The sequence below is a fragment of the Hylobates moloch genome, unplaced genomic scaffold (genome assembly GCF_009828535.3).
Source record: "Hylobates moloch isolate HMO894 unplaced genomic scaffold, HMol_V3 SCAFFOLD_5, whole genome shotgun sequence".
In the NCBI taxonomy this organism is placed as follows: Eukaryota; Metazoa; Chordata; class Mammalia; order Primates; family Hylobatidae; genus Hylobates; species Hylobates moloch.
This window is the reverse complement of record NW_026652280.1, coordinates 86,931,390-86,947,042: the sequence shown is the minus strand read 5'-3', so window position 1 is coordinate 86,947,042 and position 15,653 is coordinate 86,931,390. Positions and strand designations below refer to the sequence as shown.

The 15,653-nt window shown below is 48.3% G+C and overlaps 1 protein-coding gene across 8 annotated transcripts in view; it reads left to right on the top strand.

Moving 5' to 3' along the window:
- The window catches only part of CHKA (choline kinase alpha), a 70,021-nt gene extending 56,271 nt beyond the window's left edge, over positions 1-13,750 (top strand). For 3 of the 8 annotated variants that reach the window (XM_058439017.1, XM_058439018.1, XM_032153687.2), the window contains 5 exons: positions 724-811; positions 1,345-1,453; positions 2,648-2,754; positions 5,247-5,328; positions 12,546-13,750. In XM_058439017.1, the coding sequence (XP_058295000.1) occupies positions 724-811; positions 1,345-1,453; positions 2,648-2,754; positions 5,247-5,328; positions 12,546-12,605 (446 nt within the window). In that variant the 3' untranslated portion in view covers positions 12,606-13,750. Of the gene's footprint in view, positions 1-723; positions 812-1,344; positions 1,454-2,647; positions 2,755-5,246; positions 5,329-5,444; positions 5,785-12,545 lie in introns of those variants that run through there. The other 5 variants (XM_058439012.1, XM_058439015.1, XM_058439013.1 and 2 more) reach the window with 4 other exon arrangements.
- Positions 13,751-15,653: the final 1,903 nt, after the last annotated feature.

Below are 15,653 nucleotides of genomic sequence, written 5' to 3'. Positions count from 1 at the left end.
ATCCTAAGGAGAGAGAGCGGCTGAAAACCTAGCAAAGGTTGGCTCACTGGTGCCAGCCACAGGATGTCGGAGATGCTGAACATCATGTCGAGTGTGGGGATCTCAGGAACGCAGGCCTGCAGAGCCAGGCTGATGGCTGACCAACTCCTGACCCAGAATCCAATACTAAAGCAAATAGTGTTGTAGGAATGCTGCCTGTGGTCTCCTTGGGAAGGAAAAGCAGGCAAAAACAAAGCAGTGGATCCCCTGTGGCAGCTGAGCTCTCCCTTGCCTTTCTTACCGAGAGGGCATTCCCACAGCTCCCCAGCTGGAGTGCTGCAGCCAGCCGGCCTGCAGACAGCAAACCAAGTCCCAGGGCTGCCGAGGGTGGTGTTTGGCTAGCACGAGCTCCTGCATGCCACCATGCAGAACATTTGGGAAGTACTGTCCTGAGAGCAGAGCAAGAGGCCAGGCTTTGTTCCACAGTGAGCCTGGGGGTCTGGCGAGAACTAGGGCTGTGAGCAGGGGTTCTCATGGCCAGGTGGGTCAGGAGCTACCCTGCATAGGGGTATGCCTCCCGTGAGCACTTCTACGCTCTGTTTAGGCCCTGGTGATGTCCGCAGACCAAAAGCCACATTCAGTTAGGATTCCCTAAAGGATCAAATCCGTTCTCTCGGCTCTGCTGTTCAAGGACTTGATCCTTCTATTGTAAAACATAAACCATGTTATCCAAACCTTTTGCAGGTAATATCTTGTTGCTGGAAGGCCGAGAGAATTCTGAAAAACAGAAACTGATGCTCATTGATTTTGAATACAGCAGTTACAATTACAGGTAATATGTTACAGTCCAGTGTTTCCATCTCAATATTGTTTTATCATTATGATATGCTTAATTAACAGTTATTAGAGAAAACAAGTCAAAACACCACTCTGAGTTGCAAGCTGCTTCACCTGGAATCAGTGGCTTCTCGTCCAGTGGCCCGTGATGGTTGTGGTGAAGCAGCACGGCCCTCTTTGTTCCTAGCAGACAGCGCTAGTTGGGGACAGCCATGCCATTCAGTCCAGACTTTGGCATTTTCTTTTGACTTCAGAGATCATTTTCTTCTCATAAATCCTGGTCTAGGAGACACAATTTTCTGGAGTCGTGGTTCAGGTGCACCTGTATAGCTTTAGTCAGCTGTGATGCTGACAACCACCTGTTGTCTCTCTCTGTCATTAAAGCAGTTACAGTCCTGCTCCCTCAGCAAGTCCGGATGGCAACAGGAGTGGCGTGCTCGGAACTCAGCCTTTCTTTCTTCTGCAGTCAAGGAGCCTCCAGGCATACGGTTTGCCTCATTCTGTGCACTGTCTTATGTCTTATTTCAGGGGATTCGACATTGGAAATCACTTCTGTGAGTGGATATATGATTATAGCTATGAAAAATACCCTTTTTTCAGAGCAAACATCCGGAAGTATCCCACCAAGAAACAACAGGTAGGAGATGAGTTTTTGTATACTGGTAGGAAAATTACATGTCAATTTCATGCAGTTAGAATTACATCTTCTTTTTTATTTTTTGAGGCAGGGTCTCACTCTGAGTGTTTCCCAGGCTGGAGTGCAGTAGTGTGATCATGGCTCACTGTACACTTGACCTTTTGTGCTCAGGTGATCCTCTCACCTCAGCCTCCCAAGTAGCTGGGACCACAGACGCATGCCACCACGCCCGGCTAATTGTTTGTATTTTTTGTAGAGATGGGATTTCACCAAGTTGCCCAGGCTAGTCTCAAAGTGATCCTGGGCTCAAGTGACCCTCCTGGGCTCAAGTGATCCTGGGCTCAAGTGACCCTCCTGCCTCAGCCTCCCAAACTGCTGGGATTATAGTCATGAGCCACCACGCCTGGTCTACATCTTCATTTTTAAAGATAACCTTTTAAAATTTGGTTTATGTTAAAAAATGTTATTTTGTTTCTGTTAAATGTAGACACAAACTTGACCTTTTAGTCCAGCTTATTAAAAATCTCTGTGCCAGAGATACTTGTATTCAGAGAAGAGCTTTGTCATCCTTTGTAGTTCCTTCTAGTGTTTTCCGAAAAGCCCAGCCTTGATTCTGCTTTCTGGCCATCTTTTTGGTGATCACTGACCTTTTTCTATTCATTTCACACTATGGAGAGAGAAGTAATCTTTCGGGCACCAGGGTTTAGTAGTGGGAGGAAATGTCTTTGGTGTTAACAGTTCCCTTTCCTGTCCTGAATGATGGGAGGAGGCTGGTGATTGTGTGGAGAATCAGTTCTCATGGGAATTTCCTCCTGGGATCTTTCTCTCCCATTCCTCAGCCCAGCACTGAAGCCTTGGTAGCAGTGCTGAAGCTGAGTAGGACTGGGAGGGTGCACCAAGCCTGCCTCCAAAATAATGGTCTCCAGTTTACGTTTTAAGTGCTACTCTAAATGGAAAAAGTATGCTGAAGAGCCTAGACACTGTATCTCCACTAGAAATCCTGGGGAGAGAGAGCAGCTGAAAACCTAGCAAAGGTTGGCTCACTGGTGCCAGCCCCAGGGTGTCGGAGATGCTGAACATCATGTCGAGTGTGTGTCTCCCAGTGTGTCACAGTAGATGCATATGTTTAGTGACAGCTATTGACATTGTCTATTTTATCCATCATTGATCCTAACACAATTACTTTTTTTTAAGCTCCATTTTATTTCCAGTTACTTGCCTGCATTCCAAAATGACTTTGAAAACCTCAGTACTGAAGAAAAATCCATTATAGAAGAAGAAATGTTGCTTGAAGTCAATAGGTAACATTTTTCCTTTTTTGATTTGTAAAGATAGCTTTCCTCTTTATAGCCTATATTTGGGATGCTGACTTGCAATTTTGAGTATTTTAGAGCTTCTTTTTTTTTTTTTTTTTTTTTTTTTTTGAGACAGAGTCTTGCTTTGTCACCCAGGCTGGAGTGCAGTGGCGCAATCTTGGCTCACTGCAACCTCCGCCTCCTGGGTTCAAGCAATTCTCCTGTCTCAGTTTCCCAAGCAGCTGGGATTACAGGTGCCTGCCACCATGTCCAGCTAATTTTTGTATTTTTTAGTAGAGATGGGTTTTTGCCATGTTGGCCAGGCTGGTCTTGAACTCTTGACCTCCGGTGATCTACCTGCCTCGTCCTCCCCATGCTGGGATTACAGATGTGAGCCACCGTGCCTGGCCTAGGAGCTTCTTTTTAATCGTACATCTTTAGGACTTGCACTTTGTCAAAAATGGAATCTGCTACTTCTCCATTGTGCCTGAGACTATGCAGAGCTTTCATATCTGAGTATACAGCAAGCAAAGTATATTAGTCTGTTCTCACATGGCTACAAAGATATTACCTGAGACCGGGTAATTTATAAAGAAAGGAGGTTTAATTGACTCACAGTTCTGCATGGCCAGGGAGGCCTCAGGAAACTTAACAATCATAGCAGAAGGCAAAGGGGAAGCAAGGCACGTCTTACATGGCACCAGGAGAGAGAGGGGCAGAGAGACAGGGAAGAAGGTAGGACTACCAAACACTTTTAAAACCATCAGATCTTGTGAGAACTCCCTCACCATTGTGAGGACAGCATGGGGGAAACCACCCCCATGATCTAATCACCTCCTGCCAGGTCCCTCCCTCCAAACATGGAGATTACAATTAAAGATGAGATTTAGGTGGGGAGACAGAGCCAAACCATATCACAAGAAGAGGTCCCATGTCCAAGAAGGGTCAGGACACCTTGTGGCATTCTGAACTGTCATCCAGATACAACAACCCAGCCATACAGGGCTGCTGCCACCCAGAGCCTATAAAATTTTTTTTTTTTTGAGATGGAGTCTTGCTCTGTCACCCAGGCTGGAGTGCAGCGATGCGATCATGGCTCACTGCAGCCTCTAACTCTTAGCAAGCCTCTTGCCTCAGCCTCCCAAGTAACTGGGACTACAGGCACGTACCACCATGCCTGGCTAATTTTTGTATTTTTTTGTAGACATGGGGTCTTGCTCTGTTGCCCAGGCTGGTCATGAACTCCTGGGCTTAAGTGGTTCTCCTGCCTCAGCCTCCCAAAGTGCTAGGATTACAGATGTGGGCTACTGCACCTGGCCCTGCAAACTTGTCACTGATGCTTGTGGAGTGGTGGGCACCATATGCTGTGTTTTAACTCCTAAGTTTCTCCTAGAAAATGATTAAACTTATGTTTATCAGTTTTAAGTCTTGCTTTTAACTGTTTTCTCAACAGTTTTCAAAGCAGGGCCCTGAAACTTCCAGATTCTGCAAAGGTCTAGACCACTATTTGTCCATCTCTTTAGTCAAGAGGCCTGTGGGTTGTTCCTATTATTTGAGGTCTCCTGTGACATTTTTTGGTAAAATGGCTGTTTAAGTCACTGTGGCCCACCTCATCTTTCCACTGCACTTAGCACAGTCATCTCGTGGCCTCCAGAGTGCTCACCCCCTACACTAAGTGTGATGTCACATCTGCCTACCTGCTGGGCTCCACCGCAGCATACATCATCTCTTTCTGTTTCTTGAACTGGTGGACATAGAAAAAAACAGATGGAGGAGAACCCAGACAGAAAGGGTCGCACACGGGACTCTTGTGGGCCGGGGACCACAGGATGAATAGAGAGTAGGGTTGGAGGATACTAGAGCAGGCACTCCTAAATTTGAGCTTTATCTTCATGTGGATGAACCCTCAGGGTATTGTTTGAGGAGGAACTTGGATTCACAGTGACTTGGGGGCTTGGTACAGCCTAGAGATGGTGACGTGGCTCATGCTCTCTCATCTGCTCTTTTCACTTCTGTGTGACAGGAGGGGATGGGACAAGGATGGGATTTGAGAAGTCTCTTGCTCAAGGAGTGAGAGCTTCATCCTGCCTCCAGCAAAAGTCTGCCTCTTGGTTGCTGATGCTGTGCACCCTCCCTTGTAGCAAGCTTGCTTTCTTTTCTGCCAGCATGGCCACCTAGGCCTTCACCTGCACCCTGTGAATGTGAATATATTCACCTTGTGAATATACTATGGCCAAGTGGCATTTACGTGTGCCATGGCCCGGCCAGCTGTGTGTGTTCACACTCACCAGTGCACCTGTCACTAGCAGATGAGGGAAGGGTGTGGGAGTGGTATTCCCATTGTTCTTAGTCCCATGGAATATAGACCCATGATTTGCCAACACTAACTAGGTTTGCATCCACACAAGTTAAAATGTCCATCTGGCATGAAATCATTTCATCAGTCCTGTAACTGATACCGTATGTCTCAGATGTGTTTCTTGCTTTTGTCATTCCAGATTTGCCCTTGCATCTCATTTCCTCTGGGGACTTTGGTCCATTGTACAAGCCAAGATTTCATCTATTGAATTTGGGTACATGGTATGTTTTAGCAGCGTTTTTTTTTTCCTTCCTACTCCCAGGTAAAAATGCTATAGTATTTGTGAATGTTGGCAGCAAATGACCATTCCTTACAGAGGGTTCTCTGTCTCCCCAAGTACCCGAATGTGGTGACCTGGTGGCATCAGGACAGTGTGGCTCAGCCCAGGAAGCCGGGGGAGAAGCCGCTGTCACTGATGCTGTGGTTGCCTTTGGAGGTTGCCCTCACTTCCAGGCCAGCTGACCTTGCCTCCCCTGCTTCAGAGAAGTGCCTGCAATCCTGATGGGGAATGTAGGCATCTGCACCCTGGAAGTCCAGCTCTGACCTCAGTCCCTTCTGACACAGGGGACAGTAAGTGAAGAAGAGTCGGTGGCTCCTGCCTGTGCTGTGGAAGGTTTTATTTATCGGTTACCACTTCATTCTCCAGCCTGTAGTGCCTGACTTTGGGTTGGAAGCTGGTAATTATTGAATTAGATCTCCTGTTTTTCACAGGCATGTTTGTAACCAAGCTAGGCTGTCATTTAATTTTAACCTTAAGAGTTGTCAGCCAGGTGCGGTGGCTCACGCCTATAATCCCAGCACTTCGGGAGGCTGAGGTGGGCAGATCACCTGAGGTCAGGAGTTCGAGACCATCATGGCCAACGTGGAGAAACCCCATCTCTACTAAAAATACAAAAATTAGCATGCGTGGTGGCAGGTGCCTGTAATCCCAGCTACTCAGGAGGCTGAGGCAGGAGAATCGCTTGAACCCAGGAGGTGGAGGTTGCAGTGAACTGAAATCATGCCACTACACTCCAGCCTGGGTGACAGAGCAAGATTCTGTCTCAAAAAAAAAAAAAAAAGAATGTCATTGACATAGAAATAGAAAGTATTTTTAACCTTCAGACAAACCTTTCTGTTGTTCCATAGTGAATGAATGTTGGTGAGTTGTCTTGGGGTGGGGGATAACACAAACGTCTACAGTTTAGTGAGCTGCCTTCCTTTGGGACAGGGATGGGACTAGTTCATTTTGACCTCCTCAGTCTTATACTAGAATGATTTCTACTTCTAGGCAGAAGGTTTGGTAATGCAAAGATGATATTAGGTAAAAGAAGGGGACATTGGATTTTTAAAGCAGATTTGAGTCATGGTCAAATGATACTGTAAGACAAAGGATACTTCGTAACAAGGAATATTACTAGAGATAAAGAAGGGCATTTTGTGATAATAAAGGCATCAGTACATCCAGAGGACATTAAAAACCCTTCTCTTGCTTCAAAAGACATGATATTAAAACTGACAAAAGTGAAAGAAGAGAATGGCAGATTCATGATTAAAGTTGGAGATCTCGGCCAGTTGCAGTGGCTCACGCCTGTAATCCCAGCACTTTGGGAGGCCGAGGTGGTTGAATCACTTGAAGTCAGGAGTTCGAGACCAGCCTGACCAATATGGTGAAACCCTATCTCTACTAAAAATACAGAAATTAGCCGGGCATGGTGGCATATGCCTGTAATCCCAGGTACTTAGGGAGGCTGAGGCAGGAGAATCGCTTGAACCTGGGAGGTAGAGTTTGCAGTGAGCCGAGATGGCACCATTGCACTCCAGCCTGGGCAATAAGAGTGAAACTCTGGCCAGGTGCGGTGGCTCATGCCTGTAATTCCAGCACTTTGGGAGGCCGAGGCGTGCGGATCACAAGGTCAGGAGATCGAGACCATCCTGGCAAACACGGTGAAACCCCGTTGCTACTAAAAAAAATACACAAAAAAATTAGCCGGGCCTGGTGGTGGGTGCCTGTAGTCCCAGCTAACTCGGGAGGCTGAGGCAGGAGAATGGCATGAACCCAGGGGGCGGAGCTTGCAGTGAGCCGAGATCACGCCACTGCACTCCAGCCTGGGCGACAGAGCGAGACTCCGGGTCTCAAAAAAAAAAAAGAGCGAAACTCTATCTCAGAAACAAAAAAACAAAAAACATAGGAGATCTCACCACTCCTCTTCTGTGGTTAGAACAAGGAAGAACACGCAGAAGGAGGGAGAGGGCCTTACAACTCTCCCTGCCAGCCTGGCCTCATGCACGTTCATTAAACCCCCCCAGCAACTGCAGGGTGCACATTCTTTTCAAATGAATATGGAATATTCGTCAAGATAGACCATATGCTGGGCCATCAGACAGGTCCTGATAAATTCAAAGGGATTGAAATAATACCGGATATGTTCTCAGTGAAATTTAAGTGGAAATCAACAACAAAAGATATCTACAAAATTCTCAATTATTTGGAAATTAAACAGTACACTTCTAAATAAACCCTGGGTCAAAGAAATTAAAAAGAAAATGAGAAAATATTTTAAACTGAATTATAATGAAAACATAGCATGTCAGTATTTGTGGGATATACATAAAGCAGTATCTAGAAACTTACAGCTTTGTAGCTTAAATGTTTATATTCCATAAGAAGAAACATTACACAAAATCCCGATCAAAACATTGGCAAAAATTAAATCCACTAACATATGTAAAAGGATAATATATTATGGCCAAGTGGCATTTATCCTTGGAATGCACGGCTGGTTTATATTTGAAAAAATCAGTTCATATAATTCTTCATATTAACAGAATGAAGGTGAAAAACCGTATGATTATCTCAGGGACCACAGGAAAAAGCATTTGACAAGATCCAATGTGATAAAAAAAAATCTCAGCAAACTAGGACTAGAGGGGATCTTCCTCAGCCAGATAAAGGCATGTATGAAAAAACCTCAGCCAGCCAGGCGCGGTGGCTCATGCCTGTAATCCCAGCACTTTGGGAGGCTAAGGCAGATGGATCACCTGAGGTCGGGAGTTCGAGACCAGCCTGACCAACATGGAGAAACCCCGTCTCTACTAAAAATACAGAATTAGCCAGGGGTGGTGGCACATGCCTGTAATCCCAGCTACTCGGGAAACTGAGGCAGGAGAATCGCCTGAACCCAGGAGGTGGAGGTTGCAGTAAGTCGAGATCACACCACTGCACTCCAGCCTGGGCAACGAGTGAAACTCTGTCTCAATAAAAAAAGAAGAAGAAAAGCCCACAGCCAACATTATCACTAGCGGTAACAGGGAAATGTCCCCTTTGACCCCCACCCCAAATACAGAACACGCAAGGATGCCTGTTCTCACTGCATGTCTTCTGTGTTATACTGGAGCTCCTAGCTGGTGCAGTGAGGCAAGAAAAAGAAAGGAAATGTAAGTGCACTGGGAAGGAAGAGGAAACACTGTTTTTATTCTTTAGGTGACATGATTGTGTGCATTTAAAATAATAAAGGAGTCGACAGAAAAGTTACTTAACCTAATGAATGAGTTTATCAAAGTCACAAGATACAAGGTCAGTATACAAAAATCAGTTGGATTTCTACATGGTAGAAACAATTGTATATGGAAAAATGTTTAATAGTGTAAGATATGTACATTGGAAACTATGAAAGAGTGTAAAAAATAAGTGAAATGGGAAGATACCACCTTGATGGTAAAGATGCACATTCTCCCCACACTGACCTGTACATTCCCCACAGGCCTAATCAAAACCCCCACAGGCTTCTGTGTAGAAATTGACATGCTGATCCTAAAATTTAAATGAAAATGCGGAGTCTGCAATAACCAAAATAATTTTGTAAAAGAACAAAGAAGACTTCTACTACCTGGTTATAAGACTTCTCTGAAGCACAGAAGTCAAGGCAGTGTGGTGCTGGCATAAGATAACATAAATCATCCAGGTGTGGTGGCTCAAGCCAGTCATCCAGCACTTTGGGAGGCTGAGGCAGGAGAATCACTAGAGCCCAGGAGTTGGAAACCAGCCTGGGCAGCATAGCAAGACCCATCTCTACAAAAAATACAAAACAATTAGCTGGGTGTCTGTAGCACATGCCTGTAGTCCCAGCTGCTCGGGAGGCTGAGCTGGGAAGATCACTTTAGCCTGGGAAGTCAGGGGAGCTGTGATCACACCACTGCATTCCAGCTTGGGCAACAGAGCAAGACCCCATCTCAAAAACAAAAAACAAATCAGATGGAACAGAATACAGTGCCCAGAAATAGATCCATGTGTATGTAATCAACTGGTACTCAACAGAAAGGCCAAGGTAATTTAAGAGGGAAAGGATTGTATTTTCAAAAAATGATGCAAGAACATTTGAAGAGTCATGGAGAAAAAACAACCTGATTCTGTGCCATAAACAAGTCAACTTGAAACATAATAGACCTAAATGTGAAGGCTAAAACTATTAAGTTTCTATGAGAAAGCACAAGAGAAAAGCTTAGTGACCTAGGCCAGGCGCAGTGGCTCACGCCTGTAATCCCAGCACTTTGGGAGGCTGAGGCGGGCGGATCACGAGGTCAGGAGATTGCGACCATCCTGGCTAACACGGTAAAACCCCGTCTCTACTAAAAATACAAAAAATTAGCCGGGCCTGGTGGCAGGTGCCTGTCGTCCCAGCTACTCGAGAGGCTGAGGCAGGAGAATGGTGTGAACTCGGGAGGTAGAGCTTGCAGTGAGCGGAGTGTGCACTCTGGCTGGGGCGACAGAACAATACTTCGTCTCAAAAAAGAAAAAAAGAAAAGCTTACTGACCTAAGCACAGATTTCTTGGGTTACATAAAGCACTAGCCATAAAAGAGGAAAAAACAAGAGTAAGTTGCTGTGAGCAGGAAACATATAAAAACCAAAGTGCTTTTTCCCATTCCTTTCATCAGCAACAATCATCACCACAGAAGACTAAAGTGACCACATCGGGGGCGGTTCTCCCCACCAACAAACAAGTAATCAGTTCTGGAGTGGACACCAGATGGGTGTCCTCCAATTCCATTACGACACTGTCTACCTGGGGACAGAGACCCCACAGATGGAGGGTTGAGACCTTAAGACTGCCCCCCACTTCCGACACCAGTTGCAAGTCCAGGCCTCTGGAATTTCTGACCAACCAGCCATATATTGGGGTTCCCACGTTCTCCTTGGGTTCAATTAATTTGCTAGAGCGGCTCACAGAACTCAGGGGAACACGTAAGTTTACCAGTGTATTACTTTTTTTTTTTTTAAGACAGGGTCTCACTGTGTTGCCCAGGCTGGTCTCCAGCTTCTGGGCTCAAGCGATCCTCTTGTCTCAACCTTCCAAGTAGCTGGGACTACAGACATTCCGCCACCATGCCTAGCTAACAAAGGGTATCTTAAGGGTGAAGAGATACATAGGTGGGGTGAGGTCTGAAAGGATTCCGAGCACAGGAGCTTCTGTCCCTGTGGGTGGGTTGGGGAACTCATTCTTGTTCACCTTCCTGTCAGCCTCCACATTCAGTTCTCTAGAAACTCCCCAAACCCTGTCCTCTTGGGCATTTTATGGAGATGTCATTGGATAGGCATGATTGAAACGTGGACAACCATGTTGAAGTGTGATTGGACAAAAAAGGTGTGATCTAAACCCAGCAAGGCCTGACCAGGTTCTTCGGGCTTCTCTGCACAGCATTCCTCATCCCAGGGTATGGGGCAGGACCCTCTCTGGAATAAGAGTCTTAGGACCCACAGTCAGATTAGAGTCTAGCTTTGGGCAGGTGAAAGGACGGCAGAAGTCAGAGAGAGAGAGATTCTGTTTACTGTAGTAAGTGCTATGGGAGTTATGAGCCAGGGACCATGGACAAAAACACACATACATGTCATCACAGTTGGACTTCATCAAAATGAAAAACAACGATAGCATGGAGAAAATGAAAAGGCAAGCCACAGACTGGGAGGAAATACTACAAATGCATATTTAATGAAGGACTCATATTGAGGACATATAAAGAACTCATAACTCAGCCAGAAACCAAACAGCCTGCTTTATTATTATTATTATTATTATTATTATTATTATTATTAATTATTTTGAGATGGAGTTTCGCTCTCGTTGCACAGGCTGGAGTTCAGTGGTGCGATCTTGGCTCACCACAACCTCTGCCTCCTGGGTTCAAATGATTCTCCTGCCTCAGCCTCTTGAGTAGCTGGGATTACAGGCACGTGCCACCGCACCCGGCTAATTTTTGTATTTTTAGTAGAGGGGGTTTCGCCATGTTGACCAGTCTGGTCTCGAACTCCTGACCTCAAGTGATCCGCCTGCCTTGGCCTTCCAAAGTGTTGGGATTACAGGTGTGAGCCACCTCGCCTGGTCTGCAGCTTCATTTGTAATTGTCCCAAACTGGAAGCTGCCTAAATGCCAGTCAGCAGGTGCGTGGATACTACAGTGCCAGATCCGTGTACTGAGAACACTCGGCAGTGCAAAGGAAGGTGGCACCAATGCATGACAGCACAGGCCACTCAGAGACATCACGCTGAGAAGCCAGACACGAGGGTGCATATTGTATAGTGGCATTTATGTGCTACTTTAGGAAAGAAAAGTCCAGTCCATAGTGACAGAAATTGAGTCGGTGGCTGCCTGTGGCCAACTGCAAGAGGCCCGTGGGAGCTTGTAGGGATGCTGGAAACACAGGTTTCCTCCTGACTGCGGTGGTGGGGAACTGGCTGGATGCATCTGTGAAAGCCCTCCAACTGGACACTTAAAATGGGCTTATGCTTGTAGAGTAGAAATTACAGCTCAAAGTTAATTTTTCAAAAAAGTGTTATTGTAATCTTCCTGGCTTCTAGAATTGCAGACTTTTAGATTAGGAGTGGGTCTTTGAGATTGTGTTGTCCTCACTGATGGGCAGATGAGGGAAGAGACCCAGAAAAATACAGTGGCAGAAACAGAACACCAAGCCGGGTTTTCTCCCTTGCCTGTCAGTGTCCTTAAAAGTCATGCTGCAGGAGATCCTGGGAAATAGGTGATGGGCATCCTCTTTTTTCTCTCCTTCTGTTCTAGACTTGCCTATGTCCCAGGGGTCTTTTGCTCTAAAAGGTGTGTTATGTCGGTCAGTCAGTGCCCACAGCACCCAAGGTTAGCAAGGTGATGAATGGTAGCAGTGCCAAGCATGTGGATGAGACATCCATCCTGAGAGGCAGGGCTGGGCTGGCCCATGCCTATAAACCAGGCCTCCTGAGAATGAAGGTGTGTGGGGTGGGCTGGGAGCTTGAGCCTGCACCTTCGGAGCAGTGAGGCCCCGAGCAGCCCTGCTGCACAGGCCAGTCCTGTGCTTTTGGTCTCATGGGTCCGTGCCCTCAGCTCTTGCCCAGGGTGGGGATTGGGGCACACATGGGCAGGGTTCAGGTCAGCAGGATTCCTTGCTGAGGCCTTCTCTTTGATGTCTCCTAGGACTACGCCCAAGCAAGGTTTGATGCCTATTTCCACCAGAAGAGGAAGCTTGGGGTGTGACTGTGGGGAGGACTCCATCCACCTCATCACTGGACTGCATGGGGAGGCAGCAGAGCGGGGTCCCCTCTGTGCTTCGACTACTGCTCCTGTGGCAGGAGGCTTTGGGTGGCTCACTACTGAACACAGATGTGTATGATACTAAAGACTGTATTAAAATGGAGTGACGTTTATTTCATATCTTGTTTACGATTTCACTAGGACTCAGAAACGAGATTGGGAAGCAGAAATATAGTGCAATGGTGCAACATCTCTGAATCCTTTTAATCTAGAGAAGGCGTTTCATATTTGGGGGCTAAGGTTTCCAGTCAGATAGGGCAAACAGCAAGAGTAAGCAGTGTTACTTGCAGGTACTTTGGTTAATGTTGATTTAAAACTTTTTTTTCATGAATGTGCTGGTGAACACTGTGACCAGGCTTTTGTAGATGGCGATGTGTTATAGACGGTGCTCACTCCCAGGGGACAGCAAGTGAGCAGAGATGTACTGCGAAGTCGCCAGTCATGGCCTCTGCCTGGGGCTCCCGGAAGCTGCTCCTCTACCCCCTTGGTCCCATGGCTGAAGCTGGAGCAGCGGATTGCTCTGGAGCGGCCAAGGCTGCCTGCGTGTGGAGCAGAGCTCTCCCCTCCTGCTGGGCGTGTGTGACACTGATGAGTTTCACTGTACTGCATGTGACTTCTCCCCTGCCCTTCCTCCTGATGGAGTGTGCAGACAGCCATGCGTGGCCACAGGGGCAGTGTGAGGACCTCCCTGTCTCCCGGCTCTTCTCCCAGGGGAGCCAGCTGTTTGACCTAGCTCTTTGGGCCTCTCCTGCCCTCTGCTCTGCCTGGAGTGTGGGATCCTGTGAGTGGGCTGGGCTGCCCCTGGGCAGGGTGAGGGAAACCCTGGCCTGGGTTCTCCAAGGGCCCGGTTTCCCGGCCCTTACCTTTCCCGATGTCCCTGACATCATCATTTTGTGGGAGACGGCAGCCTGTATGTGGTGCAGGGTGTGGATCGAGTGTAGCTGTGAAATCCATATATATGAAATGTCCCGCGGGATACAGTCTTCGCTGACTTTTTTTTACTCTGAATCTTATTTGAATTGTTTTTTGTGCATATATTTCTGCTACCACAGAGACTGTACTATACAAATAAAAAAATAAAAACCCAACCTCAAGCTGTCACCCTTGGATGTGTCCTAAATCTCAGGGAGAGGGCTCCTGGTACCTGAAGGAGCCCACGGAGGCTGCACCCGTGGGCACCCCATCTGCACCCACTCAGCGCCTCAGCTTAGCAGTGCCCAGCTGCTCTCAGCTGGCATCCCAGCAGCGTGTGGCCCCATCGGCCCTCCTCCACCTCCTCCTCTTCTTCCCCACCACACTCTGGTTTCCCTGCTTCTAGCCCAGAAGTGAAGAGCCCTGGAGGACGTTGGAGACTGGGAGCAGTGCTGGTGCCTGGGGACACTGAGCGGCTGGGCAGGGGCAGGAGGGAGGCTTTTGCTGTTCACCCTTTTAGAGAGTTACAGTTTTAAGCAGGTGAAGCCAAACTGAATTAAACAGTAATGGTGTTGCACTCCTGCATAGGAGCTCCAGTGGCTTCTCACCGTCTTCCTGTGCCCAGGCCACTGCTGGCCTCACTCAGCCCTCGCCTCTGCCTGGTCCTTCACACACGAGCTCGCTTGCAGTCTCCTCGCAGAGATACATTTGGAGCCGATCTTCCAATACTGGGCTCCTTCACTTTGCCCCACTGTCAGCTCAGTCACAACCTCGGGCCTTCCTATTCTACCCAGGACACTGCCATTCCCTAAACCACCCTGGGCCCGGCCCTGGCCCATTGTTTCCCTCCATGCAGCTTAACTTTCCTGGAGCCCCTGGTGGTCTCTGCATCAGGCCAGAAGCTCGTGGACAAGGATGGGCTCAGGCCTGTGCTGTTCACTGCCCAGTCCTCCACGCAGGTGACCCACCCCATCCCTATGTCTCCCAGTGACCTCCATGCCCCAGAGGTGCCCACCCCAGTGCCTTTTTATGTGCCATTCTCTTGGCAAACTGGACTTCTGTAGCCACCACTGCCAGGTACCCCCATGTCAAAGCCAGGGTGGGGCTGACTGGTCATCTCCCTGGGATCCCACACCGCACCCCTCCTAAATCACACTGGGGCCACTCACCACGAGTGCTGCTCACATATCCCCACCTGACTGCCTGCCCCAAGTCTCTGCCCAGCTCTCTCCCCAGGAGGGAGTAAGGCGTTGGGTTCTGGATTTGGTCCAGATCCACCTGCAGCTCTCCGGAGTCCTTCATTTAGCCTCCTCTGCTCCTACCCCAGCACTGTGAGCACCGTTTCTCTAAGCTGAGTCTGCTGGGCATGTGGAATTACCTTAGAGCCCCTCATACCACCCCTGGCATCCGGAGGTCCTGAGCAGGGTAGTCCAGGAGCCAAGGGAAAGGCCCCTCCCAGCAGCTGGCCACAGCCACAGCTGTGCGAAGAACCACTTTGCAGCTTCTTGGCTTCTAGGAAGCACTTCCTCTGCCTCCCAGCGGGGGTGGGACCCAGGCCAGAGGGAGCTGCAGAAAGCCACCCCCGTTCTGCCAGCAACGCAGGAAGGACCACCTGGGAGGGGTCAGGAAGACTGTAGCCTCAGGTGAGGGGAGGCTGGGCCTGGAGTCAGGCTCAGCCCCTGTTCTGACCCCTGGGGCCCTGGGTAATGTCTGCTGCTAGGGACAGCCTCTGCCCTTCCTGGCAGGTGTGTGGCCTTGGGCGTGTGACACACCATGGCCCTGCATGGAGCACTGGCCGGGGCTCAGGTGCCCCAGACTGCTCTGTACTTCCAGCCCCCTGAGGCCCGGCACCAGGGCATGGATATTGGCACCGCTCCCAACAGAGAGTAACCCAGACACTTGCTCACAGCCAGTTGCACACCTCCAAGGATGGGGAGCTCACTCCTCTGACCCGGCCTGGGAAGAGATTTGCTCATTCCAAGTTAGAATGTGCTGGAAACATCTCTCCTTGGCCCTTTTCTGCCCCTTTCACCCCAAGAGTCTGACATTATTTCAGATCTGCTGCAGGTCCGGGCCTCG